Source organism: Oncorhynchus clarkii, chromosome 7 (assembly GCF_045791955.1).
Source record: "Oncorhynchus clarkii lewisi isolate Uvic-CL-2024 chromosome 7, UVic_Ocla_1.0, whole genome shotgun sequence".
Lineage (NCBI taxonomy): Eukaryota > Metazoa > Chordata > Actinopteri > Salmoniformes > Salmonidae > Oncorhynchus > Oncorhynchus clarkii.
This window is the reverse complement of record NC_092153.1, coordinates 39,173,677-39,201,198: the sequence shown is the minus strand read 5'-3', so window position 1 is coordinate 39,201,198 and position 27,522 is coordinate 39,173,677. Positions and strand designations below refer to the sequence as shown.

General features: G+C 44.4%; 1 protein-coding gene across 2 annotated transcripts; it reads left to right on the top strand.

The window, feature by feature from the left end:
• On the top strand, positions 1 to 26,697 carry LOC139414227 (CTTNBP2 N-terminal-like protein). Of its 2 annotated transcripts, XM_071162123.1 has the most exons (5): positions 5 to 79; positions 18,358 to 18,465; positions 24,679 to 24,912; positions 25,104 to 25,211; positions 25,298 to 26,697. In XM_071162123.1, the coding sequence occupies exons 1-5, from the start codon at positions 41 to 43 to the stop codon at positions 26,573 to 26,575; spliced, it is 1,767 nt and encodes a 588-aa protein (XP_071018224.1). In that variant the 5' UTR covers positions 5 to 40; the 3' UTR covers positions 26,576 to 26,697. The 2 variants fall into 2 exon arrangements, with proteins under 2 accessions (XP_071018223.1, XP_071018224.1); XM_071162122.1 differs by lacking the exon at positions 24,679 to 24,912 and having other exon boundaries at positions 1 to 79.
• The last annotated feature ends 825 nt before the right edge of the window (positions 26,698 to 27,522 follow it).

Genomic DNA, 27,522 nt, shown 5'->3' with positions numbered 1-27,522 from the left:
AGACGCAAGACAAGACAATCTTTAACAATTGGCAAAGTTGATGTTGGAGTTTACAAAGGCATTGAAAAGACATATGAAGGTATGTTAATTGTCGAGGATGAACTTTTATACAATTATGAATAGCCAGACACTCGAATCACACACAGCTGTCGTAATACAATTGTTTATTCTTAAATTATTGGATTATCAGCAGTAGCCTATTCAAGAAAATGTAGAGAAGTGAAACATACATGAAATATTGTTGCTCATTAACTCAAGTAAATTTAGAGGGGTTTTGTAGGATCTTCAATGTCCAGATAGAGATTGGCTAATACTATAGACATATATATTATTTATGTGTTGTGCTTGTTTCTCTGTTTTACTTATCCTGATTTGGTAGACATGCTTATAATCAAAGTCTGTCCTTAATTTAGTGATGTGAAACCGGACTATATCATGTGACTGACAAACGTTATAAATTGTCTATTTATTGTCTAGTGTTGTATTTTCTACCTCATTTTACATTGTAACATTGTTGCAACAAATAGACAAGACTGCAGGAGTAGTTTATCCACTAGTTTTGATGTATCATTGAGACGTTTAGCTAGTATTTCCTAAAGCTGTTAATGTGAGGTCCGACCATTGAGGTCAGGTCATTGAAATGAACCAGGAGGACGTAAATTCATTATAATGTCTTTACAAAAGGGATTATTTAAAAAAAAAATGTAATAGCACTGACATGATACTGAAATTCTAATTATTGCACACAGACATGCATGAGAACACACATTTAGGTAGCTACAGTATGCTACTGACTTTGAAAAGGAATGTCAGTTATTACTTTGATCTGATCCCGTCTCTTGACACAAAGAGTTGTCTGTTGTGACCTGCTTAGCCCAAAGGCTGGCAGGTGGCGATATTGAGTTCATTTTACCGTCCAAACGAATTGTCATGCAGCCGGTAATACACTCATATCCCTCGTGGACCGTTTGTATCTAAAACCTTATCAATTCAAGCTGCAAAGGCTTCGATGTCCTCCTTAATTTTATTTAATGGTGATAAGGTTGGAAAAAAACGGGCAGAATACGCGTACTTTCTTTATGAAACACAATTTTCCACCAACATGATAGAATGGCTAATGCCTAGGAATGCTACTTCCTGATGTTGCGCCCCGCGTTCAGGCAGGGGTAAACAACAGACAGCTGCAACCTGATTGGCCGAACGCGATACGCAACTCTGGGATTAGTATTTAGCCGCTCTAGCATTGTGGTGGAAGATTGTGTTTCATAAGGAAGAATGTATATTTTCCTAGTTTTTTTCCCCCACCTTCTTAAAGTTAAGTAGAAAATCGAAGCCTTTGCAGTCTGAATAGAGGAGAATGTTTTAGATATGAACCGGTCCATGGGGGATATGTGTGTATTGCCGGCTGCATACAACATGTTTGGAGGTAAAATGAACTCAATATCGCCATCTGCCGGGCTTTGGGCTATGACCTGCAGAGACTGAGCCAGTTAGTCAGTCAGTCAGGCCAAAGGCATCTGCTACTTCTGTGCTGTGACTCATGGACAGTACTGATTGGCTTAGCCAGAGCTGAAAAGTATGTTGGTCAAATCAAATCAAATTTTGTTAGTCACATGCGCCAAATACAACACCTTACAGTGAAATGCTTACTTACAAGCCCCTAACCAACAATGTAGTTAAATATATATATATATATATATGGATAAGAATAAGAAGTAAAAGAAACAAGTCATTAAAGAGCAACAGTAAAATAACAATAGCGAGACTATATACAGGGGGGTACTGGTACAGAGTCAATATGCATGGGCACCAGTTAGTTGAAGTAATATGTACAGTGGGGCAAAAAAGTATTTAGTCAGCCACCAATTGTGCAAGTTCTCCCACTTAAAAAGATGAGAGAGGCCTTTAATTTCCATCATAGGTACACTTCGAATATGATAGACAAAATGAGAAAAAAAATCCAGAAAATCAAATTGTAGAATTTTTAATGAATTTATTTGCAAATTATGGTGGAAAATAAGTATTTGGTCAATAACAAAAGTTTATCTCAATATTTTTGTTATATAACATTTGTTGGCAATGACAGAGGTCAAATGTTTTCTGTAAGTCTTCACAAGGTTTTCACACACTGTTGCTGGTATTTTGGCCCATTCCTCCATGCAGATCTCCTCTAGAGCAGTGATGTTTTGGGGCTGTTGCTGGGCAACACGGACTTTCAACTCCCTCCAAAGATTTTCTATGGGGTTGAGATCTGGAGACTGGCTAGGCCACTCCAGGACCTTGAAATGCTTCTTAAGAAGCCACTGCTTCGTTGCCCGGGCGGTGTGTTTGGGATCATTGTCATGCTGAAAGACCCAGCCACGTTTCATCTTCAATGCCCTTGCTGATGGAAGGAGGTTTTCACTCAACATCTCACGATACATGGCTCCATTCATTCTTTCCTTTACACGGATCAGTCGTCCTGGTCCCTTTGCAGAAAAACAGCCCCAAAGCATGATGTTTCCACCCCCATGCTTCACAGTAGGTATGGTGTTCTTTGGATGCAACTCAGCATTCTTTGTCCTCCAAACACGACGAGTTGAGTTTTTACCAAAAAGTTATATTTTGGTTTCATCTGACCATATGACATTCTCCCAATCTTCTTCTGGATCATCCAAATGCTCTCTAGCAAACTTCAGACGGGCCTGGACATGTACTGGCTTAAGCAGGGGGGACACGTCTGGCACTGCAGGATTTGAGTCCCTGGCGGCGTATTGTGTTACTGATGGTAGGCTTTGTTACTTTGGTCCCAGCTCTCTGCAGGTCATTCACTAGGTCCCCCCGTGTGGTTCTGGGATTTTTGCTCACTGTTCTTGTGATCATTTTGACCCCACGGGGTGAGATCTTGCGTGGAGCCCCAGATCGAGGGAGATTATCAGTGGTCTTGTATGTCTTCCATTTCCTGATAATTGCTCCCACAGTTGATTTCTTCAAACCAAGCTGCTTACCTATTGCAGATTCAGTCTTCCCAGCCTGGTGCAGGTCTACAATTTTGTTTCTGGGGTCCTTTGACAGCTCTTTGGTCTTGGCCATAGTGGAGTTTGGAGTGTGACTGTTTGAGGTTGTGGACAGGTGTATGTTATACTGATAACAAGTCAAACAGGTGCCATTAATACAGGTAATGAGTGAAGGACAGAGGAGCCTCTTAAAGAAGAAGTTACAGGACTGTGAGAGCCAGAAATCTTGTTTGTTTGTAGGTGACAAAAAACTTATTTTCCACCATAATTTGCAAATAAATTAATTACAAATCCTACAATGTGATTTTCTGGATTTACTTTTCTCATTTTGTCTGTCATAGTTGAAGTGTACCTATGATGAAAATTACAGGCCTCTCACTCTCATCTTTTTAAGTTTGGAGAACATGCACAGTTGGTGGCTGACTAAATACTTTTTTGCCCCACTGTACATGTGAATAGAGTTACTAAATTGGCTATGCATAGATGATAACAACAGAGAGTAGCAGGCCTACCACTGTTGTGTCATCGGCAAACTTAATGATGGTGTTGGAGTCGTGTGTGGCGGATGTGTTGTTACCTACCCTTACCACCTGGGGGCAGCCGTCAGGATGTCCAGGATCCAGTTGCAGAGGGAGGTGTTTAGTCCCAGGGTCCTTAGCTTATTGATGAGCTTTGAAGGCACTATGGTGTTGAACGCTGAGCTGTAGACAATAGCATTCTCACATAGGTGTTCCTTTTGTCCAGGTGGGAAAGAGCAGTGCGGAGTGCAATAGAGATTGCATTATCTGTGGATCTGTTGATGTCAGTGAAGACACTTGCCAGTTGGTTAGCGCATGCTCGCAGTACATGTCCTGGTAATCCGTCTGGCCCTGCGGCCTTGGGAATGTTGACCTGTTTAAAGGTCTTATTCACATCGGCTGTGGAGAGCATGAACTCAAAGTCTTCCCTGAACAGCTAACGCTCTCATGCATGTTTCAGTGCCATTTGCCCTGAAGCGATCATAGAAGTAGTTTAGCTCGTCTGGTAGGCTTGTGTCACTGGGCAACTTTCGGCTGTGCTTCCCTTTGTAGTCTGCAATGGTTTGCAAGCCTTGCCACATCTGACGAGCATCAGAAATGGTGTTGTACGATTCAATCTTAGTCCTATATTGACACATTGCCTGTTTCAGGGTTCTTCGGAGGGCATAGCGGGATTTCTAATAAGCTTCCGGGTTAGCGTCCCGCTCCTTGACAGCAGCAGCTCTAGCCATTAGCTCAGTGCGGATGTTGCCTGTAATACATGACTTCTGGTTGGGGTATGTATGCACGGCCACTGTGGGGACAACATCATGATGCACTTATTGATGATGCCAATGACGGATGTGGTGTACTCCTCAATGCCATCGGAGGAATCCCGGAACATATTCCAGTCTGTGCTAGCAAAACAGTCCTGTAGCTTAGCATCTGCTTCTTCTGACCACTTTTTTTTATTGATCTAGTCACTGGTGCTTCCTGCTTTGATTTTTGCTTGTAAGCAGGAATCAGGAGGATAGAATTATGGTCAGATTTGCCAAATGGAGAGCGAGGGAGACTTTGTATGCGTCTCTGTATGTGGAGTAAAGGTGGTTCAGAGTTTTTTTTTGCTTTGGTTGCACATTTAACATGCTGACAGAAATTTGGTAAAACGGATTTAAGTTTCCCTGCATTAAATCCCTAGCTACTAGGAACGCTGCCTCTGGGTGAGCGTTTTCTTGTTTGCTTACGGCAGAATACAGCTCATTCAAGGCTGTCTTAGTGCCAGCCTCTGACTGTGGTGGTATGTAAAACAGCTACGAAAAATACATATGAAAACTCTCTAGGTACGGTTGAAGTCAGAAGTTTACATACTCCTTAGCCAAATACATTTAAACTCAGTTTTTCACAATTCCTGACATTTCATCAAAGTAAAAATTCTCTGTCTTAGTTCAGTAAGGATCACCACTTTATTTTAAGAATGTAAAATGTCAGAATAATGGATTGAGAGAATGATTTATTTCAGCTTTTATTTATTTTATCACATTCCCAGTGGGTCAGAGGTTTACATACACTCAATTAGTATTTGGTAGCGTTGCCTCTAAATTGTTTAACTTGGGACAAACATTTTGGGTAGCCTTCCACAAGCTTCCCACAATAAGTTGGGTGAATTTTGGCCCATTCCTCCTGACAGAGCTGGTGTAACTGAGTCAGCTTTGTAGGCCTCCTTGCTCGCACATGCTTTTTCAGTTCTGCCCACAAATGTTCTATGGGATTGAGGTCAGGGCTTTGTGATGGCCACTCCAATACCTTGACTTTGTTGTCCTTAAGCCATTTTGCCACAACTTTGGAAGTATGGTTGGGGTCATTGTCCGTTTGGAAAACCCATTTGTGACTAAGCTTTAACTTCCTGACTGATGTCTTGAGATGTTTCTTCAATATATCCACAACATGATATATTGCACCCCCACAACATGATGCTGCCACCCCCGTGCTTCATGGTTGGGATGGTGTCCCCCTTTGTCCTTCAAAAACATTGATTGTCATTATGGCCAAACAGTTATATTTTTGTTTCATCAGACCAGAGGACATTTCTCCAAAAAGTACGATCTTTGTCCCGATATGCAGTTGCATACCGTAGTCTGGCTTTTTTTATGGCGGTTTTGGAGCAGTGGCTTCTTCCTTGCTGAGCGGCCTTTCAGGTTATGTCGATATAGGACTCGTTTTACTGTGGATATAGATACTTTTGTACCTGTTTCCTCCAGCATCTTCACAAGGTCCTTTGCTGTTGTTCTGGGATTGATTTGCACTTTTCACACTAAAGTACATTCATCTCTAGGAGACAAAACGCGTCTCCTTCCTGAGCGGTATGATGGCTGCGTGGTCCCATGGTGTTTATACTTGCGTACTATTGTTTGTACAGATGAACGTGGTACCTTCAGGTGTTTGGAAATTGCTCCCACGGATGAACCAGACTTGTGGAGTTCTACAATTGTTTTCTGAGGTCTTGACTGATTTATTTTGATTTTCTCATGATGTCAAGCAAAGAGGCACTGAGTTTGAAGGTAGGCCTTGAAATACATCCACAGGTACACCTCCAATTGACTCAAATTATGTCAATTAGCCTATCAGAAGCTTCTAAAGCCATAACATAATTTTCTGTAATTTTCCAAACTGTTTAAAGGCTCAGTCAACTTAGTGTATGTAAACTTCTGACCCACTGGAATTGTGATACAGTGAATTATAAGTGAAATAATCTGTCTGTAAACAATTGTTGGAAAAATTACTTGTGTCATGCACAAAGCAGATGTCCTAACCAACTTGCCAAAACTATAGTTTGTTAACAAGACATTTGTGGAGTGGTTGAAAAACTAGTTTTAATGACTCCAACCTAACTGTATGTAAACTTTCGACTTCAACTGTAGATAGTGTGGTCTACAGCTTATCATGAGACACTCTACCTCAGGCGAGTAATAGCTTGATACTTCCTTAGATATCGTGCACCAGTTGTTATTTACAAAAATACATAGCCCATTGCCCCTTGTCTTACCAGACGCTGCTGTTCTATCTTGCCGGTACAGCGTATAATCAGCTGTAGCAGAATCATGGCTGAACAACGACACTTTCAATTGCTCGTATGTTGAAAGTGTCGTCGTTCAGCCATCATTCCGTGAAGAATAAGATATTACAGTTTTGAATGTCACGTTGGTAGTTTAATCTTGCGCGTAGGTCATCTATATTATTCTCCAAAGAGAACGTTTGCTAGTAGAATGGAAGGAAGTGTGGGATTATTCGATCTACTTCAAGTTCTCACAAGGCATCCCGCACTTTGGGCCCTTTTTCTCCACCTCCTCTTCACGTAAATCACAGATATCTGGGCCTGTTCCCGAGAAAGCAGTATATCGTTCGCGTCGGGCTCGTCAGACTTGTTAAAAGAAAAAAGGATTCTGCCGTCCTGATGTCCAGAAGTTATTTTTGGTCATAAGAGACGGTAGCGGCAAAATTATGTACAAAATAAGTTACAAAAATAAGCAAACAATAAAACACAATCGGTTAGGGACACGTAATTACGTCTGCCTCTCTTCTCCGGGCGCTATCTTCCCCAGCTATCACATTTCATTCCTTGGAAGTTGTCAGAACGTATGTTTTTGGTTTCAAATTGTTTGTAGGAAAGAAGCCATACTTTTCCTGACTGGTAAAACTGAATGTTTTTTAAACGTTCTGAGAACAAAAGTGAAAAATGTTCCTGTTCTGGGAACGTTTATTTGTAGGTTGCAGTGAGGTTCTGAGAATGTTTTACTCTGGATCCTTGAAAGTTTTCCTGGGAGGTTTTATTAAGATCAGCTGTGGCCAATAGGTCGTTTTCAATAAAATGTCACAATACTTTTGATTTGATTGCTGGGGAGGCAAGGAGAACCCAGCTACGCTAAAATCATTGACAACTACGTGCCTTTTTCAAGGGATTGTTAAATACATTTTATAACTATTTGCTTTTAATATCATTACCGATTGAGCATAGTCAGAACTACACATTTCTGATTTACCTTAGAGTGTTTTGTTGATACTGAGAACGAATGTATCCGTTTTTATATAACATTCTTAGAACCTTCTCTGAACATCACTGAAGTTTTCTTGTGTTTTGTATGGAAAGGTTTCTTAACAGAATGTATGTTTTTAAATACCATTCTTACATGCTGACTTCGCCAGCCACGCGAGTGCGCCATTATGCGCATGTTGATTTTGTCTATCCCCACCAGACGCGATCATGACATGCAGTTTAAAATACCAAAATCAACTGTGAATCACTATATCGATTTCGGGGCAGGTCAAAACACGTATGAAACATTTGTGGACATTTAGCTAATTAACTGTTGCTAGCTAGTAGTGCTGAGCGATTAACCAACATTTTGGTTATTTTTCATTTTTTAAACTAAATTAAACTAAACTAAATTACATATGTTGGTTGAATTATTTTAATTCCATTTCGTATTTTTTTTTAAAATGTGAGGTCAATTTCACAGTTTCTCTAAAGATACATCAGATCAAGCCTGAACTGTGCAATATTGTAGGGAGTTGTAGTTTCCAACAGGCCAATATTCCACATAATTTAGCGCATAAAATGTGGTAATTAACTACAATGACAATAATCTATTACGCATCTTTATTTATCCAGTCTGTGTTTCTTTTATGCCTGCTTTGGAAGAAACAAGAATGCGGATTGTGAGGGGAGAGCAGCGATTGTGAGAGAGCAGCTGTTGCTTCGCAAAGTATCTCTACTTGAAAATACATGATCAAAGTGATTGACAGTTGGTATTCAGCAGTCATAAAAGTATGCTTTATTTACTTTGAAGAACTGCAAAATAGTGATCTTGGCAGACTTCATAGGGAGCACCGCTATAGAAATGAGATGATGACTTGGAATGAAATAATCAAGTAATCAAATAAAACTAATGTAATATACTCAACAACTGAAATATTTTGTTAAATTTTTTTTTTAAATGAATAAATGATGGTTAATATCTGATAAGCAGCAGTGGCGGTTCTAGCTTGTATGACTCCCTGGGCGAACCCCCACTTCATACATTTCCGAGAGCTCCCTTTCGTGTATAAATATCAGCAGCTCAAGCAGGGTTATGGTCTTCGATGGCAAGTCAGGAAAGTTCTTCAGTTCCTGTGCAAGCTCTCTGCCATCCAAGTATGAGTGTTCTTTATAGTGCAGTGTCATATTATAAGGGCCTCACACTGTTCTGTCAGCTCCTTGTTTGAGAGACTTTCGACAGTTGACAGCACTCCAAACTTCTCTCCCACATTTTCCAATGTGTAAAATCTTTCCTAAAGGGCTGAGGTTGCAGAATCAACAACGATATTGAAAAATGTCACCTCCAGCTTCTTTAGGGCATCACTGAAAGGCTCATCAAATGAGTTGTATGAAAAGTGCAGCTTTGTGGACATCAGCCTTTTTTTTGTTGTAGAACGGCCTCTACATTCATACCCTCGCAAATGTCCTTGGTTGGCGTTTGTGCAGTCATAAAGCATGATGCCCTATAGTTGCTGAGTCTTCTCTCTGTCTTTCTGAGAGGACTGACTGCAACATCCACATGCATACTGGGAGACTGCATCAGATTGCTCACATGTTGGATCTGGCTCAAGATGTCATACTACACCAGATGCTGAAGCGGTATGATCCCACCTCCTCTGACGAGGACTGGGCCTCAATCTTTATCACAGTCTTTGGTTTGATCCCTCACCTCAATCAGTGCCTCTCTCACCGCTGCTGCCTGATACCTCAGTGGCTCGACACCCTTAACTCTACTCTCCCACCTTGTCTCAGTCCACATCTTCAAAGTGATGTCCACATGTTTTTTCAGGATGGCCCATCGCTGTGTGGAGGCTGAGAACAAGGTGTACAGTTTGTGTAAGATGCCAAAGTAACCTATGGCATCAACATAACTTTTAGCTGCATCAGCCACAACCAGGTTCAATGTTTGAGCCCCACATGGCACAAATAGAGCTTTTGGATTCATTTCCAGGAGTCTGACTTGGACACCTCTGTTCTTGCCTCTCATGTTGGCCCCATTATCAAAACACTGTTCTCTGCAGTCCTCAAAAGGAATTTGTAGCTCCTCTAATCTTTTGAGAATCAGGGATGCCAAATGTTGGCCCGTGGCCTCCAAAACCCCCATAAAATGTTCCTTTATGTGGAACTCCTCCAGTGACACACTTCTAGTCACAACTGACAACTGTTCAGTGTGGCTGACATCTGAGGTGCAATCTAGAATGATAAAGAGGAATTTTTCCAGCTTGACGTCACTCACCATTATTGAAATGACCTTGCTGCTCAACAAATCAATGTGTTCAAATCAATGTGTTCAAAAAGGGACTTGAGGTCCCTTTTTGGACACGGTTAAGGTGCTCTCTCATGACCCAATCAAATTGTGCCATCAGTTCAACCTCTTTGAGAAAATGTCCATTTGATGGAGAGTACAATGTTTCTGTGTGTCCCCTTAGTGCCAGATTTCTAATTGCCAGAGACTGCACAATAGCAGTCAGACGTGTCAACACCTCTCTCCATCTTATCCTCTCAGCCTCCATAAGTGCCATCTCACGCTTATCAATTGTTTCCCCTTTTTTAAAAGGGGTGTGAAGTCAGCAAATAACTTGCATGTTTCCAGTCTGTCAGTCCTGAGTTTGCTAAATTTTCTTATTAGAATAGAGTTTGCAGCAGAAGCAGAAGAGGCTGTTTCTTTCAGAATACACCAACCAACTTCTAGGGATTTTTTCACCAATCACCAAGGTCTTCCTGAAATACTGGTGGTGGCAACTTCTTCCATCACTCTCATTCCTTGGGAAAACAAAGTTAAGTGGTACCTCACTTCGTCCTCTGCAAACTAGTTGTGTCCGAATTCTGTCAGTCAGAACTGAAACTTAAAACTTTGCAAAAGGGAAATTATTGATTTTGTTTATGTTACGCAGGGATGCACACAAACACATGTACATGTACCCAAACACACACAAGTGCCTGTGACCATAAACACACCTGAAGAATCCTGCTGGGGAGAAGTGGAAGCAAATGGGTCTTAATCCTCATCCTCAGGCTCAGACAACATTTGTGAAGACACCTGGCTGAGGTGGATAGCTCCGCATCCCAAGGCTCCGAGATAATTTCTGAAGAGGCCTGTGTGGCTGAGGAGATAGATGGCTCCTCATCCTGGCCAGTACCAGAGGATGCTCCAAAATACTTCAGAAGTCCCCCTGAATTTGCATTGAAAATCAGTATATGAGTCTGACTCCCTAAATACATTTGTTGCCCAATTAAATGTCATTATGCACAATTTATCAAACTGTCACGACTTCCACCGAAGTCGGTTCCTCTCTTTGTTTGGGCGGCGTTTGGCGGTCGGCATCACCCGTCTTCTAGCCATCGTCGATCCACTTTTCATTTTCCATTTGTTTTGTCTTGATTTCCAACACACCTGGTTTTAATTTCCCTCATTTATTGTTGTGTATTTAACCCTCTGTTCCCCCCATGTCTTTGTGTGGAATTGTTTGTTGTAAGTGCTTGTGCATATGTTTACTGGTGCGCGTCGGGTTTTGTACCCATGTTGGTTATTTCTTTATGCCGTTGGTTTTGAAACTAAACTGCTCCGCCGATTACCTAGTTCTGCTCTCCTGCATCTGACTTCCCTGCCACCAGTTATGCACCCCTTACAGAATTTGACACCAACATATGGAGTCAGCAGGAGCAGGTGTCCCTGGTATAGGGGTCAAGGAGCGCCTCCAGGAGCAAGCGACGGTGATCCACCATCTCGGCGCCGCCAGGGGCGGCATCGTCCAAACCATGGACTGCTGGGAGAGACAGGGAGTTACTCTAGTGCCTCCACCAGCACAACCAGGGCCTCCACTACTTGCCTCCTCTTCACCCGGTCCCAGTGGGATTCGTCTCGCCCATCCCCAGGTGTACGGCGGGACGGCTGCACGCTGCCAGGGTTTCCTATTGCAGCTAGATCTCTACCTGGCAACCGTCCATCCGGCTCCTTCGGGCCGTGAGAGGGTGTCCGCCCTCGTCTCGTGCCTCTCAGGGAAAGCCCTGGAGTGGGCCAACACCGTGTGGGGAGAAGGAGACGTGGCGCTGGACCATTTTGAGGTGAACGTCTCTACCATCTGAGGCAGGGGACGAGGAGTGTCCAGGAGTTCGCCATGGACTTTCGAACGCTGGCCGCCGGCATGGGATGGAGCGACAGGGCCCTGATCGACCACTATCGCTGCAGTTTGCATGAGGACGTCCGTCGGGAGTTGGCCTGCAGGGACACCACCCTCACCTTCGACCAGCTGGTGGACCTGTCCATTCGGTTGGATAACCTGCTGGCTACCCGCGGATGTCCAGAGCGGGGTCTGTCGGTTCCATCCCCCAGCACCACCGCTCCGATGCCCATGGAGCTGGGAGGGGCTGTGCATAGGGAGACTGGAGGAGGTTCCGTCTCGTGCACTATCTGTGGCCGCAGAGGTCACACTGCCGGTCGGTGCTGGGTTGGTTCCTCTGGGTATCGAGGCAGCAGGCAGGGCACTCTGGTGTCACCCCAGGTGAGCCGGCACCATTCTCACCCAGAGCCTTCTGTTGCACACATGTTTTTGTATGTAACTTTTCCAGTATAAGGTGCTCGTCGATTCAGGCGCGGTAGGAAGCTTTATAGACAGATCGTTCGCCCATAGTTTAGGGATCCCCATTGTTCCCGTGGCAGTGCCCTTCCCCGTTCACGCCTTAGACAGTCGACCATTAGGGTCAGGGTTGATTAGGGAGGCCACCACTCCCCTGGGTATGGTGACGCAGGGGGATCACAAGGAGAGAATCAGTCTCTTTCTTATTGACTCTCCTGCGTTTCCCGTGGTGCTAGGCCTACCCTGGTTAGCCTGTCATGACCCCACTGTTTCGTGGCAACAGAGGGCTCTCACGGGGTGGTAGCAAGAGTGCTCGGGGAGATGTTTAGGGGTTTCTGTTGGTGCTACTACGGTGGAAAGTCCAGACCAGGTTACCACCGTGCGCATCCCTCCTGAATATGCCGATTTGGCATAAAAAGACGGCGACTCAAATACCACCCCATCGACGGCGGGATTGTGCGATAAATCCCCTGGTAGACACTGCACTTCCCAGGAGTCATGTGCATCCCCTGTCACAGGCGGAGACGGCGGCTATGGAAACATATGTCTCCGAATCCCTGCATCAGGGGTACATTCGGTCCTACACTTCACCCGCCTCCTCAAGTTTCGTTTTTGTGAAGAAAAAGGAGGGAGGTCTGCGCCCGTGCATTGACTGTAGAGGTCTAAATCAGATCACGGTGAGGTACAGTTACCCGCTACCTCTCATAGCCACAGTGATTGAATCAATTTATGGGGCGCGCTTCTTCACCAAGCTAGATCTCAGGAGCGCTTACAACCTGATGCGTATCCGGGAGGGAGACGAGTGGAAGATCGCTTTTAGTACTACCTCAGGGCATTATGAGTACCTCGTCATGCCGTACGGGTTGATGAATGCTCCATCAGTCTTCCAAGCCTTTGTAGACAAGATTTTCAGGGACCTGCACGGGCAGGGTGTAGTGGTGTATATTGATGACATTCTGATATACTCCACTACACGCCCCGAGCATGTGTCCCTGGTGCGCAGGGTGCTTGGTCGTCTGTTGGACCGTGACCTGTACGTCAAGGCTGAGAAATGCCTGTTCTTCCAACAATCCGTCTCCTTCCAAGGGTACCGCATTTCCACCTCAGGTGTGGTAATGGAGAGTGACCGCATTTCCTCCTGCTCGGTGTGTGCCTCAGTGTAAGGCTCCTAGGCACCCTTCCCAGAGGTAAGCTACACCCCTTACCCGTTCCACAACGGCCATGCTTGCACCTGTCGGTGGATTTCCTTACTGATCTTCCTCCCTCACAGGGTAACACCAGGATCCTGGTTGTTGTGTACCATTTTTCTAAGTCCTGCCATCTCCTCCCTCTGCCCGGTCTCCCTACGGCCCTACAGACTGCGGAGGTCTTGTTTATACACGTCTTCCGGCACTACGGGGTGCCTGAGGACATAGTTTCTGATCGGGGTCCCCAGTTTACTGTGAGGGTCTGGAGGGCATTCATGGAACATCTGGGGGTCTCGATCAGCCTTACCTCGGGTTTTCACCCCGATAGTAACTGGCAGGTGTAGAGAGTTAACCAGGATGTGGGTAGGTTTCGGAGGTCTTATTGCCAGGACCGTCCGGGGGAGTGGGCGGCGTTCGGGGGGGGGGGGGGGGGGGGGTACTGTCACGACTTCCACTAAAGTCGGTTCCTCTTCTTGTTCAGGCGGCGGTCAGCGTCACCGTTCTTCTAGCCATCGTCGATCCACTTTTCATTTTCCATTTGTTTTGTCTTGTTTTCCTATACACCTGGTTTCATTTTCTAATTTAGTGTTGTGTATTTAACCCTCTGTACCCCCATGTCTTTGTGTGGAATTGTTTTTAAGTGCTTGTGGACAAGTTTACTGGTGCGCGTCGGGTTTTGTACCCATGTTGGTTATTTCTTTATGTCGTTGGTTTTGCAATTAAACTGCTCCGGCTATTACCTAGTTCTGCTCTCCTGCGTCTGACTTCCCTGCCACCAGTTACGCACCCCTTACACAAACTTTCAGAATAGGAACCAAATGAACCATACAACCTCCTTGGCTAATTCTAGTCATAAGACACCCCAAAATATATCACAAAAGATACAAAATATCAGCATAATATATATGTGTTTTAAGTTAGCTAACAGCATTGGAAATTCCCCTTACTGAGCTCAGGACCTAGTCAATACAATCACAGAAAACCTTTATGATGTCACCTCAATGAAAGTTAACCAAATCAGTAATGTGCTAGTATAAGGGCACAGGGCGAGACCCAGATGCAGACACAGGAGGCAGATGGTTCGAGTCTCTGATATTTATTCGTATCCAAGGGGCAGGCAAGAGAATGGTCGTGGACAGGCACAAGATCATAACAAGGTCAGAGTCCAGGAGGTACAGAGTGGCAGGCAGGCTCGAGGTCAGGGCAAGCAGTATGGACACCTGGAGGGGGTGGAGACAAGCACAAGGACAGGTGAAGCTGCAGGCTACACACATTATCATGAAGAAACTGTGAAATTATATCCAATGTTATGTAAGCTAGTTGGACAGAAAACTGAATATTGTCGCCCTATGTGTAATAGCATAGCAACCTAGGCTAACAAACATAAGTGTTATACTAGCCTATTTCATTACATGCATAATATTATACTCATAAAGAGATGACATAGCTACATACCTTTATCTTTTGCGCGTTTCTCCTCTTCTTCTTTCCCCTTTTTCCTAAACTTTAAACCTGATGGCTTAGACCTTTTCTTATCCATTTGTGTTGATTTGGCACTCGAGCATCAATACATTACCATCCCCCAACACCGTCGACCAAGAGTCAAGACTAAACCAATTCACCTTGTTGGTGTGCAGACTGGTTTTATATTATTCTTAACGATTTCACACAAACCAGAAAGAAATGCATCAATATGTCTGTGAAACTATATATATTCACAGTATTATGAAAGAATTGTGGTTTATTTGGTAGCATTTCGTAGTGTGACTGATTTTACTAATTGCATTAGTACTGTAAAAAGTTAGAGGTGCGCTATTTGATAGATTCCCCCATTCCCCTTACCTCGGGCTTCCAGTGGGAAAACCTGAGGTCAACCTACCCCCGTCCCCCTCCCCATCTCATAGTTCTGAGTGGGAGACCTTCCAAGGCAGTAGCCTGCCTAGCTCACAAACTTGAATCAGGGCGCCCACTCCGACAAGGTTAATTGACCCACAGTCCCACACGGTGACATGATATCATTGACATGACGTGCAAATGAGTGATAGAAAACCAATCGCCTCAAATGTCACCATTCCAAATGTTTCTGTGCGGCCTCCCTGGGCGGCTGCCCATGTCGCCCATACCTAAATCCACCACTGATAAGCAGTAATGGACAGTCAATACCATCATGGGACGTTTCCCTTTAACCTTTTATACTTGTGCCTAAATTGAAATGTTTCTTAAAGAAGAAAATGAAAAGCATATGTATAACCATGGTAGCAATTGAAAGGGAACAGTTTGGAGATAATGGGGAAATCATTAGACCAAAGGTGAGTGCACAACAGTTCACCTGACACAAGACAGAATCCAAACATTACGCTGTTGATTTTCTGGACTTGAGAACCTGTAGGAGTTGTTACGCTGAAGAATTGAATTTCCCACAGATGAACGTTGTTTCTTAACCTTCTCTGAACTATTTGGGAACATTACCAATGTCAAACCAGTTGGAGAATGTTCACAGAACATTTCCAAAATTGAAATGAAATGTAACCATGTTTGAACTTTTAGGAAACGCTCTGTTAAAGTCATGAAAAAAACATTTCCAGAAAGTTGTGAGAAGGTTGTATGCAAAATAACCATAGGACAACCACGCACTCACCAAGCACAAATAAACATAAGGTTCTCAGAACAATATGTGCTAGCTGGGTTCAAGTTAAGAAAACTGACAAATGCATGACAAATCTGCATAAGCTTGAACACACAGAGAGAGAGAGACAGAGAACGAGAGATACGCAGAGAGACGGAGAGATAAACAGAGAAAGAGACACACACAGAGAGAGCGAGAGAGAGCCTCAGGTTTAGTTAGAAGTTTGTTATGAGGCAATGTTTGTTTAATGTACCATTACAAGGGGCACATGGCTGACTAGGCTTCAAACAAACAAGGATAAAAGGATTATAGACGCAGGCATTTCTTTAGGAAGCGGAAATGAATGAGTGTGGGAATATTTTGGATTTTCCCATGCATGCCATCTCTTTTAATAACATTACCCATGCTTTCTATTTGAATAACACATTACTAGTGAGCGTATATTCCGTCATACAAGCAGCTGTGAAATTAGCGAGACTGTAAAAGCAGACTGAAGGAAGTGGGAAGTTTAATTAGCATGCTAGCAATGTGGTCAGCCAACAAACCAAACCATGAGGGTCTGGAGAGGGAAGAAAACATATCTAAAGATCATAGATCTGCTACACACTACAGTGTGTTCTCGGATCTGGGATGAAACAGCCAGAAAGAACCATAATGTATTAGTGGAATAACTTTAGTGGAATAATAGATTTAGACGAGAGGAAGCAAATATTTTGCTTCCTAATATTATTCTGTTCTATTTCTGCTGCTGTGTCTTTTGCTATTGTCCCAGAGCTCAGAAAAATGAATTGAATTGATTCATATCCCATCGTCTAGACATCCGTTCAGGTGTTTTAAGTGTCTTGTTATTTGTATGACAGATGCAGGGAGAGCTTAGCCCCATATGATGCTGTACAGTAGCGGCTCTAATAAAAGCTCCCATCTCATTATACAACGCTCAGAGCTCCTGCGGCCCCTCCTGATGACTTCATGATGTGGCAACTTCTACTGGGCGACCACAGAGCTCGTATTGGGGAAGGCCTGCTGAATGCTTAGCGGTTGGAGCAGCATGGCTAACAGATTGTACTGGGTGGATGGGGAACTAACCAGAGCTTTCGAGCTCTGACGAAGGCTTTGAGGCCGATACGTAAAGCTTAATAAAGAGCAGTGAAAATAGCATTTTTTTATATTTTTTTTCTCAGGTTTTCTGTAATAGCCATGAATAATCCGATATGGGGATGCTGATTGGGGGAGGTACAAGGACATCATAATAGAGTGTAATGCTCACAGGTTTTTTTTTCTGTTTTTTCTGGTCAGGTCACCTGGTCAGGAAGCCCTCCTGGCCCTGTTGGTTCGTCCGAGTTCAACAGAGCACCCTCTTGATTATTTTGTCAAACTGTATTATTTTGTCTCATATGACAGTCTCTTTCCAACCTACTAATAATATCCCATAGAGCACACCGTGAGTTTTCTACTCTTTTAAGGATCCCATCACTTAGTGGGATGCTGTATGAACTACACTGATTCCAAAGCCTGGCCGGCATGTGTTGGCTGGTCAGAATGTGGTTGTATGTTTGAGGTGTGGATACCACAGAGTTGTCAACAGACCCAGGGCAGCTGCACTAAGTAATGAGTGCATGGCGCCTACAAAGACACCACAGCAGATCTTAAACATTCTCTACCCTGCCTTTTAACAGAACCACAAACTCTCAAGAGGCCCAACCAAATGTTGGAGGGAGAGAGGATCGCAAAGCACAACTTGTTGAGTCTTGATATGAACAAAGGGGAATGAATGAGGGCAAACAGCTCATTTTCACTTACTTAATATATTGTCGACAACTTTGTGACAATGTGGATGCAGATTGGGACAGTTTTTGAAAAATCTGCTCCCCATATGTTGGCCTGTGTGTGTGTGTGTGTGAGGCATTTGTCTTCACGTGTACGATGTTCACAGGCTCCTCACAAAGACAAATGAGCCACGAGAGTGAGTGGAAAATCCAGGGATTTTCTCTGTTTACAAAAGCTTTTAGCTTCTATTAATGATCGTCCAGGCTCAGTAGGGCCTGGTAAATGCATCTAGTGTTTTATTAGTGGAGCTATTGGATTAAAATATTGCCTGATATCCAAGTCTTTGCCAGATTTGTACTACATTTTGCACTCTAAAATATATCTTAAAAATCATAGTTCCACAATGAACCACAGGACTCAAGGATGCTTTAAACTAAGTACAGTATAGGCCAATCATATCCAAATATCATGTATAAATACACAATGCAAAAAACGTATTCACATAACTTCTATTTTGGTATATTATAACAATGAGTAAAGGACACAACTTCCTGCACATTGTATTTCAGTGAACATTAGAATAGAGAATGAATTGTGCCTCTTGTAATGATCAAGCTCCTGTCCACTGCCCACAGGAGCCCCAGATGAACATGGAGAGCCTGAGCAAGCCAGAGCTGCTGATGCTCTTCAGTGTCCTGGAGGGAGAGCTGGAGGCTCGTGACCTGGTCATCGAGGCACTCAGGGTAAGAGCTATCCATCGTCTTTCCCCTTGTGTAATTTACAGCCAGGACCCAAAAGCCCATCAATGATGCCACCATTACCCATAATATGAGGTCTGAAACATAAAGATAAAACTATAATTTATAATTATGTCTGAGGAGTTGTTACCAGGGTTGGGGTCAATTTGGAATGTCAGGATTGAATTCAATTTAAACAATGAATTTGAGTTGAATTTGAACTGGCAACACCCCACAGGAAGCAGCATTTTAATTGAAGGAAGTGGAATTGAATTTAAAGTAATTCAAACTCGTTCAACTAAGACATGAAACATGAAAGTCTTATTCATTTGACAAAGACTTTATCAATGATATACCACTTATTAATGCAAAGAATACACATACCATTTCAAATATTTGTTTGATTAAAACTCTGATTTCCTTTATCATGAAATGTTAGATTGTTCCCTTCAATACTGCAGGGTTTGATGTAATGCATTCTGGGAAATGTATTCTGATTTTTAAAAACAAGGAAATTATGAATTATCATAGACAACCATAGACAACCATAGACAACCATAGACAACCCACAACATGATCTTATAATATTTCCAGACCTCTGTAATCATTTTTTTTATTATTATTAGGAGAATAGGTTTTAAAATGTTTCAACCTTATGCTACATGGTATTGGTGTATTGGTATACATGATGTCAAAATAAACATTTATATGGAGATAAATAAGCCATTAGAATTTGATTGAATTAAAATATACTTCCTTTAATTCTAATTCAAATTCTACTTCCTGTGGTATGTGGCCAATTCAAATTCATTTCTAATGTTAGAATTGACCCCAACCCAGTCAAGTTGTTTGTTGTGCACGCCATTATAAAGCTGCCCATTGAAGTACATAATTTAGCAATGTGAAATATATTATTTGAATAATGATTGAGGATTGAGGGGTTATTATCAAATGTAACCTACCTTGTGTTTGTTTGAAGCACATACTATTTCCCTGTTGACCAGCCCTACTGTATATAGGATGCCCATCCACGCATGGTGTCCTACAGTGCTACAATCCGGAGGCCGAAAAATATTTGGCAAAAATGTTTAGGGAGTTAGTTGTTTCCCGAAAATCCTGTTACTGAATGCATATCTATAATCCGTAACTCCTTGTCCGTCCATCCAGATTGTATATATGTGGATATCTGTATAGAAACTGTCTGAACTAAACTTTTCTCCGAATCGGCACCGTATAATTCGCCAGTGGTAGACAGTGGTAGGCTATGCGTTATAAAATCCAGACGGATTGACAAGAAGTTACGGATTATAGATATGCATTCAGTGACAGTATTTTCAGAAACAAGTACCCCCCTTAAAATGTTTGATAAATATTTTTTCGGGCTCTGCATTGTACCCACCTAGGACACCATGACACAAGCTAAGGGGTGTGTCTTCGTGTGAAACGGTTGTTAATGAGATAATGATGATATGTCTATGGTGGTAAATAATGCATGTATTGTAGAAATGTATTTTGAGCTATCATGTTGTAACATTCCTAGCGAAGGACGGTTCCTGGAAAGAGTAGGCCTACATGCTCAGATTGGCCTTTGCCGGTGAGATAGCAGGTTGGGCAGGTAACAGGTGTCTAGAGTGGAGCTATACCTGTGTTCAGTGATAGGCATTATACAAAAGTATGTGGTATTTCAGCCACACCTGTTGCTGACTGCCATGCAATCTCCATAGACAAACATTTGCAGTAGAATGGCCCGTACCGAAGAGCTCAACGTGGCACCATCATAGGATGCTGCAAGAGCTGCCCCGGTCAACTGCAAGTGCTGTTATTGTGAAGTGGAAACATCTAGGAGCATCAACAACTCAGCCGGGAAGTGGTAGACCGCACAAGCTCACAGAATGGGACCGCCAAGTGCTGAAGCGCGTAACGCATAAAACTCGTCTCTCCTCGGTTGCAACACTCACTACTGAGTTCCAAACGGCCTCTGGAAGCAAAGTCAGCATGAGAACTGTTCGTCAGGAGCTTCATGAAATGGGTTTCCATGGCCGAGCAGCCGCACACAAGCCTAAGATCATGCGCAATGCCAAACATCGGTTGGGTTTGGCGGATGCCAGGAGAACGCTACCTGCCTGAATGCATAGTGTCATCTGAAAAGTTTGTTGGAGGAGGAATAATGGTCTGGGCTGTTTTTCATGGTTCGGGCTAGGCCTCTTAGTACCAATGAAGGGAAATCTTAGCGCTACAGCATACAACGACATTCTAGACAATTCTGTGCTTCCAACTTTGTGGCAACAGTTTGGGGAAGGCCCTTTCCTGTTTCAGCATGACAATGCCCTCATGCACAAAGCGAGGTCCATACAGAAGTGGTTTGTTGAGATTGGTGTGGAAGAACTTGACTGGCCTGCACAAAGTCCTTTTACCTCAACCCCATCAAAGACCTTTGGGATGAATTGAAACGCAGACTGCGAGCCAGGCCTAATCACCCATACATTAGTGCCCTGCAGCAATGTTCCAATATCTAGTGGAAAGCCTTCCCAGAAGAGTGGATGCTGTTATTACAGCAAAGTGGGGGTACCAACTCCATATTAATGCCCATGATTTTGGAATGTCCACATACTGGTGTCCACATACTTTTGACCATGTGGTGTAGTTGAATGCCCAAACAGTTTTTTATTGCTGAAAATATCTTTGATTCATCCAAGTGTTTATGTCATCTTCAAGCTTGTATTTTCTTTCTACTGGCCAAGTCATACTGCACCTGTAAATATAGTAAATAAAATCCTCCCACTGAGGTGAACCGTCAACATCCTGTCGGACTCCTAACTCTCCACTCCACCGCCTTTGGCTCATGCTTCACAGGAGTCGCGGGTGTAAGATAGCCAGGTTAGTGGTCCACAAACTGGGACAGGGGTTTGAGAGCAGAGTTAGCCATTACCCTTATCATGATTCTAGTGGTACTGTACTGTACACACGGGACGGCTGGAGACGAGACAGACTACCCATTACCTGACCTCTCATGATTTAACCTGACTTTAATTGATAGGATGTCCTTTAGCCAACCAGGGAAAAGCTCTACTTTAGTAGCCACAGTGTACAGCCACGGTGCTAGCCACTTATGCCAATTCATACTGTCCATGCACCTGGGATGTCAGACTGTCTGGCTGTGGGAAGATTACCCTCCTATCTGTCTGCAGTCTGATGATTGTCTCTGCCTGATAACCCACATATTCCATTCATCCTTTTTAAGGTAGACTCGGGAAGATCACATTCATATACACAATGTGGTTTACAGACAACAACAAAAAACAGAACAACAGCAGCATAATTCAAATCTGCCCAAAACGCTGCAGGCTCATGCTAACGTGTTATGATTTAGTTGCATGTTCGACAAGTCATGTTGAGTTTAAATTGATCACCGTGACTGCTGATTAGTACCAAGTAAAACACAAAAGTGACCTGAGTGGCACAACAAACTGTATCCAGGTGAACAAACCACAGAAATCAAGGCCCCCTAGATCATTCATGTGTTGTGTCTAGACCACAATCTACACATCTCCTGGGCGCTGGCCATCTAAGGCAAGGCAGTTTAATGCACCGTGCTGAGTGGGTGGAAGATTACTATGTGAGCAGGGAGACTTGGGAGTGAACAAATAAACAAAGGCCTTAACTGGAGCGGTCAGGATGTGTGGCTGACTGTGTGTCTTCACTGACACTAAATCCCCCTGATCTGTTAACTCGCTCCTTGGTTGCCTAAGCAGTAGTCTTTTGTGGCCAGCAATGATTCAGAGATGACCTCAAAACAGTATACACTGGAATATGGAATCTCTCCTTGCACTCACATGAAAGAAGAGTGCACACCATTACCACAAAGGATGCCATAGTTACTCAAATTGAGAAAGGCTTAGAGGACTATAACAACTTTTCTTCTTTTGGTTTTCAATAGGTGTATGTTTTCATTTCTCGCTACAAAACAAAGAACCGTGTGTCAGCTAGCATATGAACATGCCAATATTTGGAGTGGCAGATGATGTGAACAATTCTTATTGCTCAAGGCGCTCAGAGTCTCTTACTAATTCTGAATCACCCCAGTATGTCATGAGAACTATTGAGTATGTGGCTGAACAGAGCAGCCACAAGCTGCCATTGACGTGGTGCTGTATGTGTGTCACTGTCAGTCACTGGGTGATTTCCTTTTTCCAATGAGTCTAAAGGGTTAAGTTTGTTATTTTCCCTTTTTTTTTTTTTTTTTACTAATTTCTTATAATAGCATGGTTTGCTGGGAAATCAAGTTGGGTTAATATGACAGATATTCCTGTGTTCTGTTTATACAATGTTTGATGATAATGCCTGAAGCTATTCTCACTGTTAACCAGTATCCATCCATGGCTCATCTTACTGTGGCATGCTGCAGAAAGTTGGAGCCCAGAGATGCCCATATTTGGCACACACTAGTGTGGGAAAATAGGAAGTACACCATTTTAGAATTGGGACCGTTTCGTGCCTGTTATCAGCACCACATTAGCGCAGGAATGAGTGAATAAGCTTTGGTTGACCTGGTTGTTAAACATTAACTACATCAGGAATGTGTTTAATGTCAGTCCTCCTCCTCCTCACACTCCCCCCTTCTCGAAAACACCACTGGAACACAAAACAGCCTCCCTTTGTGCTGCTGTGTGTGTGTGTGTGTGTGTGTGTGCGTGTGCGCGTGTGTGAGCGCGCATGTGCGCGTGTGTGAGCTGGAAACGTTCGAGGCCTGGATGGATGACAACGATTGTCAGAGGAGTTGGCTGTAGCACAAACAGATCTGGGACCAGGCTTGGTGCTTGGTGTGGGGACCATTGCGCTAGACGGTTGTGTTATGATGTGTGAGGCTAAGGAATGTTCCCTCTCTCTCCTGGGTCATACAGGTCAGATACAGGACCGGGGTATTGGGTAATGGCTAATGACTAGCTGTCATGCACCAGACTGTGCCCACTGTGTGTTTCAGAGAAATGTTTCAGGTCTTGCAGGACTCCTGTGCTTTCCTGCCTCTCCTTATTTTCCATCCTTTTTGATCTGCTCTCTCATATCCCAACGGACCGGATCAAATAACAGCATGATCGAGACTTCACAGCCTCTGTATCCCGATATCTTTACCGATGGATAGATATTATATATGACATTGGCATTTGTTTAGTTCCTGCCCAGCAGACACACACCAGACTCTACTTGCTTAGCCGACTGCTCAGCCGAACGCACCGTTGGGCGCACAATGCCTGCCTTCCAGGACACCAGGTGTTGCAGGAAGGCCAAGAAGGTCATCAGGGGCCACCTGAGCCATGGTCTGTTTTCCCCGCTTCCGTCACTCAGACGCGGGCAGTATAGGAGCAGCATGGCAAAAACTGATAGATAGTCTGGCCAATAGTCTCTACCCCCAGACCATCAGGCTACTGAATAGTCCCCACTAGGCAGCTCAGAGGCAAGTTGCTGAAGTCACCATTGTTCCCCCTGCACTGGCAGAGTAAAGGTCTAGTTAGACCTGGCCCAGACACCAGCCCAGACACCCTACAAACGCTCTGACTGAAGACAGACAAACATCTGTTTCTTCTTCCTCTTTCTCTCTCTACCGCTCTTTCCTCTTTTGCCTGCTCCCTCGCTCTCTTCCCCCCCCCCCCCCCTCTCTCTCTCTACTTCTTCCTCCTCTGCCTGCTCTACCTCTTTCCTTCTCACCCTCTCTTTCTCTCTCCTATCTCAATCTTCCTGGTAGGGATGGGAATCCCCACTCCCATAGAACATATGGTTGATGTTTCTCTTGGCATGTTATGTTTGTCGCTGTGTCTGACTTCCTGTTTAGCAGGCAGTGGAAGGAAGATTATTGCAGCAGGCCTGAAGGAAGGGAAAGGGCAGCATGCAGAAACTGAAAAAGAAACAGATTATGGCTTTTTCTTTTTTACGTTGCTGGGAAACCAGGTTACACTTGTGAATAGTACATGGATTGTTTATAGTACATGTAGCTGCATAGTACCAGTGACTGTCTGACAATGATATTTGACTTTCTTATATACTTACAAAACGGTCAAATATCTCAGGGACAGAGTCTGTTTATTCAGCTAGAAACCTAAGTGATTGTTAGTAAAAGCAGATTGAACAATAACAATAACCATTCTGCACAATATAGCCCGTTTTGACACACATACAGTTCTCTACCCCAGTGTTTCTCAACCCTCGCCTCCTCTCCTCCCTCAGGCCCAGTGCAGAGACACATATGTGGAGAAGCGCTATGGGAAGTACAACCTGAGCGACCCGTTCCTGGCTCTGCAGAGGGACAGTGAGGCGTTGGGGGGGCAGAGCCCTGGGGTCCACCAGGCTTCAGCCTGCTCTAGCCCCCTGGCTGTGCTCAAGCAGGTGGTCACCCACTGCAGGAGGATGCAGGAGAAGATGCTCGCCCAGCTAGCTGCAGCCGAGTGCAGTCACAAGAGGGTAGGGCTGGGGGTTGTAGCTGGGCCTTGGATGCCAACCCCTCCACTTTTGATTAGATTAAAGATTAACTAAACTAGCTTGCTCCCGAAGGGGTTCTTTTCCACCCGGGAAGTTGTATTTAGTTAGCAGATTATCCTGACCTGGGATCTTATCATTTCTGTGTCTCTATCTCCCCCCTGTGGTTGTGTCAGGTCATTGCAGATCTGGAGGAGGAGAGGAGAAGGCATGCAGAGGACACCGCCGAGGGCGATGATGTCACTTGCATCCTGGAAAAGGAGAGGGAACGCCTCTTGCAACAGGTAGAGTTAACATCAATATCTGAGTGGTAACTGCTATAGGATTTTGTTTTTACAATTGAACCTATTGTACTCTATTCTGCCTGTAGCTGGAGTTTGAGCGGGGCCAGGTGCGTCGTCTGGAGAAGGAACAGAAGAGGGTCCTGGAGCAGCTGGAGGAGGAGCGGGTGCAGCACAAGCAGCTCTCCTCTGCCCTGGCCAAGGAGTGCAAGTGGGCCAGCCAGCGGGCCCTGGAGGTGGACCACCGCCTGGCTGAGGCAAGCCGTAGGCTGGAGAAGGAGCAGGGGGAGATCTTGGCCCTGAGGACTGAGCTACAGAAGGAAAGGAGGAGGGCCCTGCAGATGGAGGCCAGGGTGGAGGAGCGGCTGGCTGAGTTTGACACGGAGAAGGAGCAGCTCCGCTCTCGGCTCAAGAGGGAGGAGGCCCAGTGCTGCCTGCTGCAGGAGCAGGTGGAGGCGCTGAGGAGAGAGCTTCAGGGAGAGAGGGGAGCTGAGGAGGAGGATGAGAGGAGAGACTCTCCTGTGGATATCAGTGGAGGGTCACCACTACTACGACCAACACCACACTCCAGCCAGGAAGAGGGGGGTGAAGAGCCTAAAGTCAACGGTCACGACTGCCTCAGGGAGGACGCCCTTCCACACAGACTGGGCCTGGACAACCGGAGTGAGAACAGCAGCCCTGTCCTGCTGTCCCCTGCCTTCCTGAACCAGAGCCTGTCCCCCTGCAGCACTGGGTCCTCCTCCCTCACCTCCTCCCCGTGCTCCTCTCCTCAGCTAGCCAAACGGCTGGCCCTGGCCACCAGTCCCAGCTACCAGTCCTCCTACCAGGCAGGCATCAACCAGCGCTTCCACGCTGCTCGCCACAAGTTCCAGGGCCACACTGATCCAGAGCCACAGCAGGATGGAAGAGGAGGTGGCAGCCTACCCCACTCCCCTAGAGACCTGTCCCCGTCCCCTGAGTGCATCCCCGTCCCTGTCCCCAGCCCGGCCAAGCATCTGGCCCGCAGCACCGTCACCCACGTCCTGTCCCGCTTCACAGTCCAGCAGGGGGCCAAACCTCCGCCACCCAACAGCTCTCCCTTCGGCACTGACTACCGTAACCTGGCCCTGACCCCCTCCTCCCCGGTCATCCCCAGGGCCTCTGGTGCTGCTCTGCCTCTGGGGGTCTGCTCCCCAACCATCCCCCGAGCAGACAGGGGCAACCCGCCCCCCATCCCCTCTAAGAAGCCTGGCCTGGCCCAGTCTCCAGCGCCATCCATCCCTGGTACCAGAGCCAGCCACTTTCCTGAGCTGTCAGGAAGCTGTGGTCTCACCAGCGGCCAGGAGAATGTTAAAGAGCTGGACATGGTGGTTTCCTCCGTCAGTTAGCCTAGTCTCCTACTGAGTGCTACTAGCACTGTGTTCTTTTATACTGCTCACACGTTCGTGTGCTGAGGCACGCTGCAAAACACTGTCAAGTTAACTGTATTTATTTTATTTTTTGACATGCATTCTGCTTGTAGCACAATAGATGTATTTGTATTTATGCATTTTGGGTTTGTTGATAATATAATATAAGGAGAATAAGCAGTAATGAAGAGTAATGGGCCAACATGCATGTTAGTTGCTGGGTACTTTTCAAAAGTTAGCTAAGAAAAGCATGTCATGTCATGGGACAATCAAATGTCGCTACTTATAATGCAGCTTTTGAATTTGAGCTTGGAAATAAGCATTTCTCTAAATCAAGATTGGGATTTAGCCTAATACCGAACAAAATAAGAGAGCTTATCTTAAACTGCAGAGTTTAATACTGAACCAAGGCCGTTTACAAACACATTATTATAATGTTATATTTCCTAAAATGGCACATGATTATAACATTCCATATCTTCAAGGCTTAATAAGTTGGCAGTATTCTGTGTATATGCAGTATTCTGTGTATGTGCAGAATTCTGTGTATATGCAGTATTATTAATACTACTATGTATTATGTGTAGTGTAACTACTATGAAAATATATTATATTTGCTCTCATACTAATCGTCTGGTCAAACATTTAGAATGTTTATTTTTACATGAGCACAATATATCTCTTTTACACCCGCATATTGGTTTGTCATATACAGTTGAATTCGGAAGTTTACATACACTTAGGTTGGAGTCATTCAAACTTGTTTTTCAACCTCTCCACAAATTTCTTGTTAACAAACTATAGTTTTGGCAAGTCAGTTAGGACATCTACTTTGTGCATGACACAAGTCATTTTTCCAACAATTGTTTACAGACAGATTATTTCACTTATAATTCACTGTATCACAATTCCAGTGGGTCAGAAGT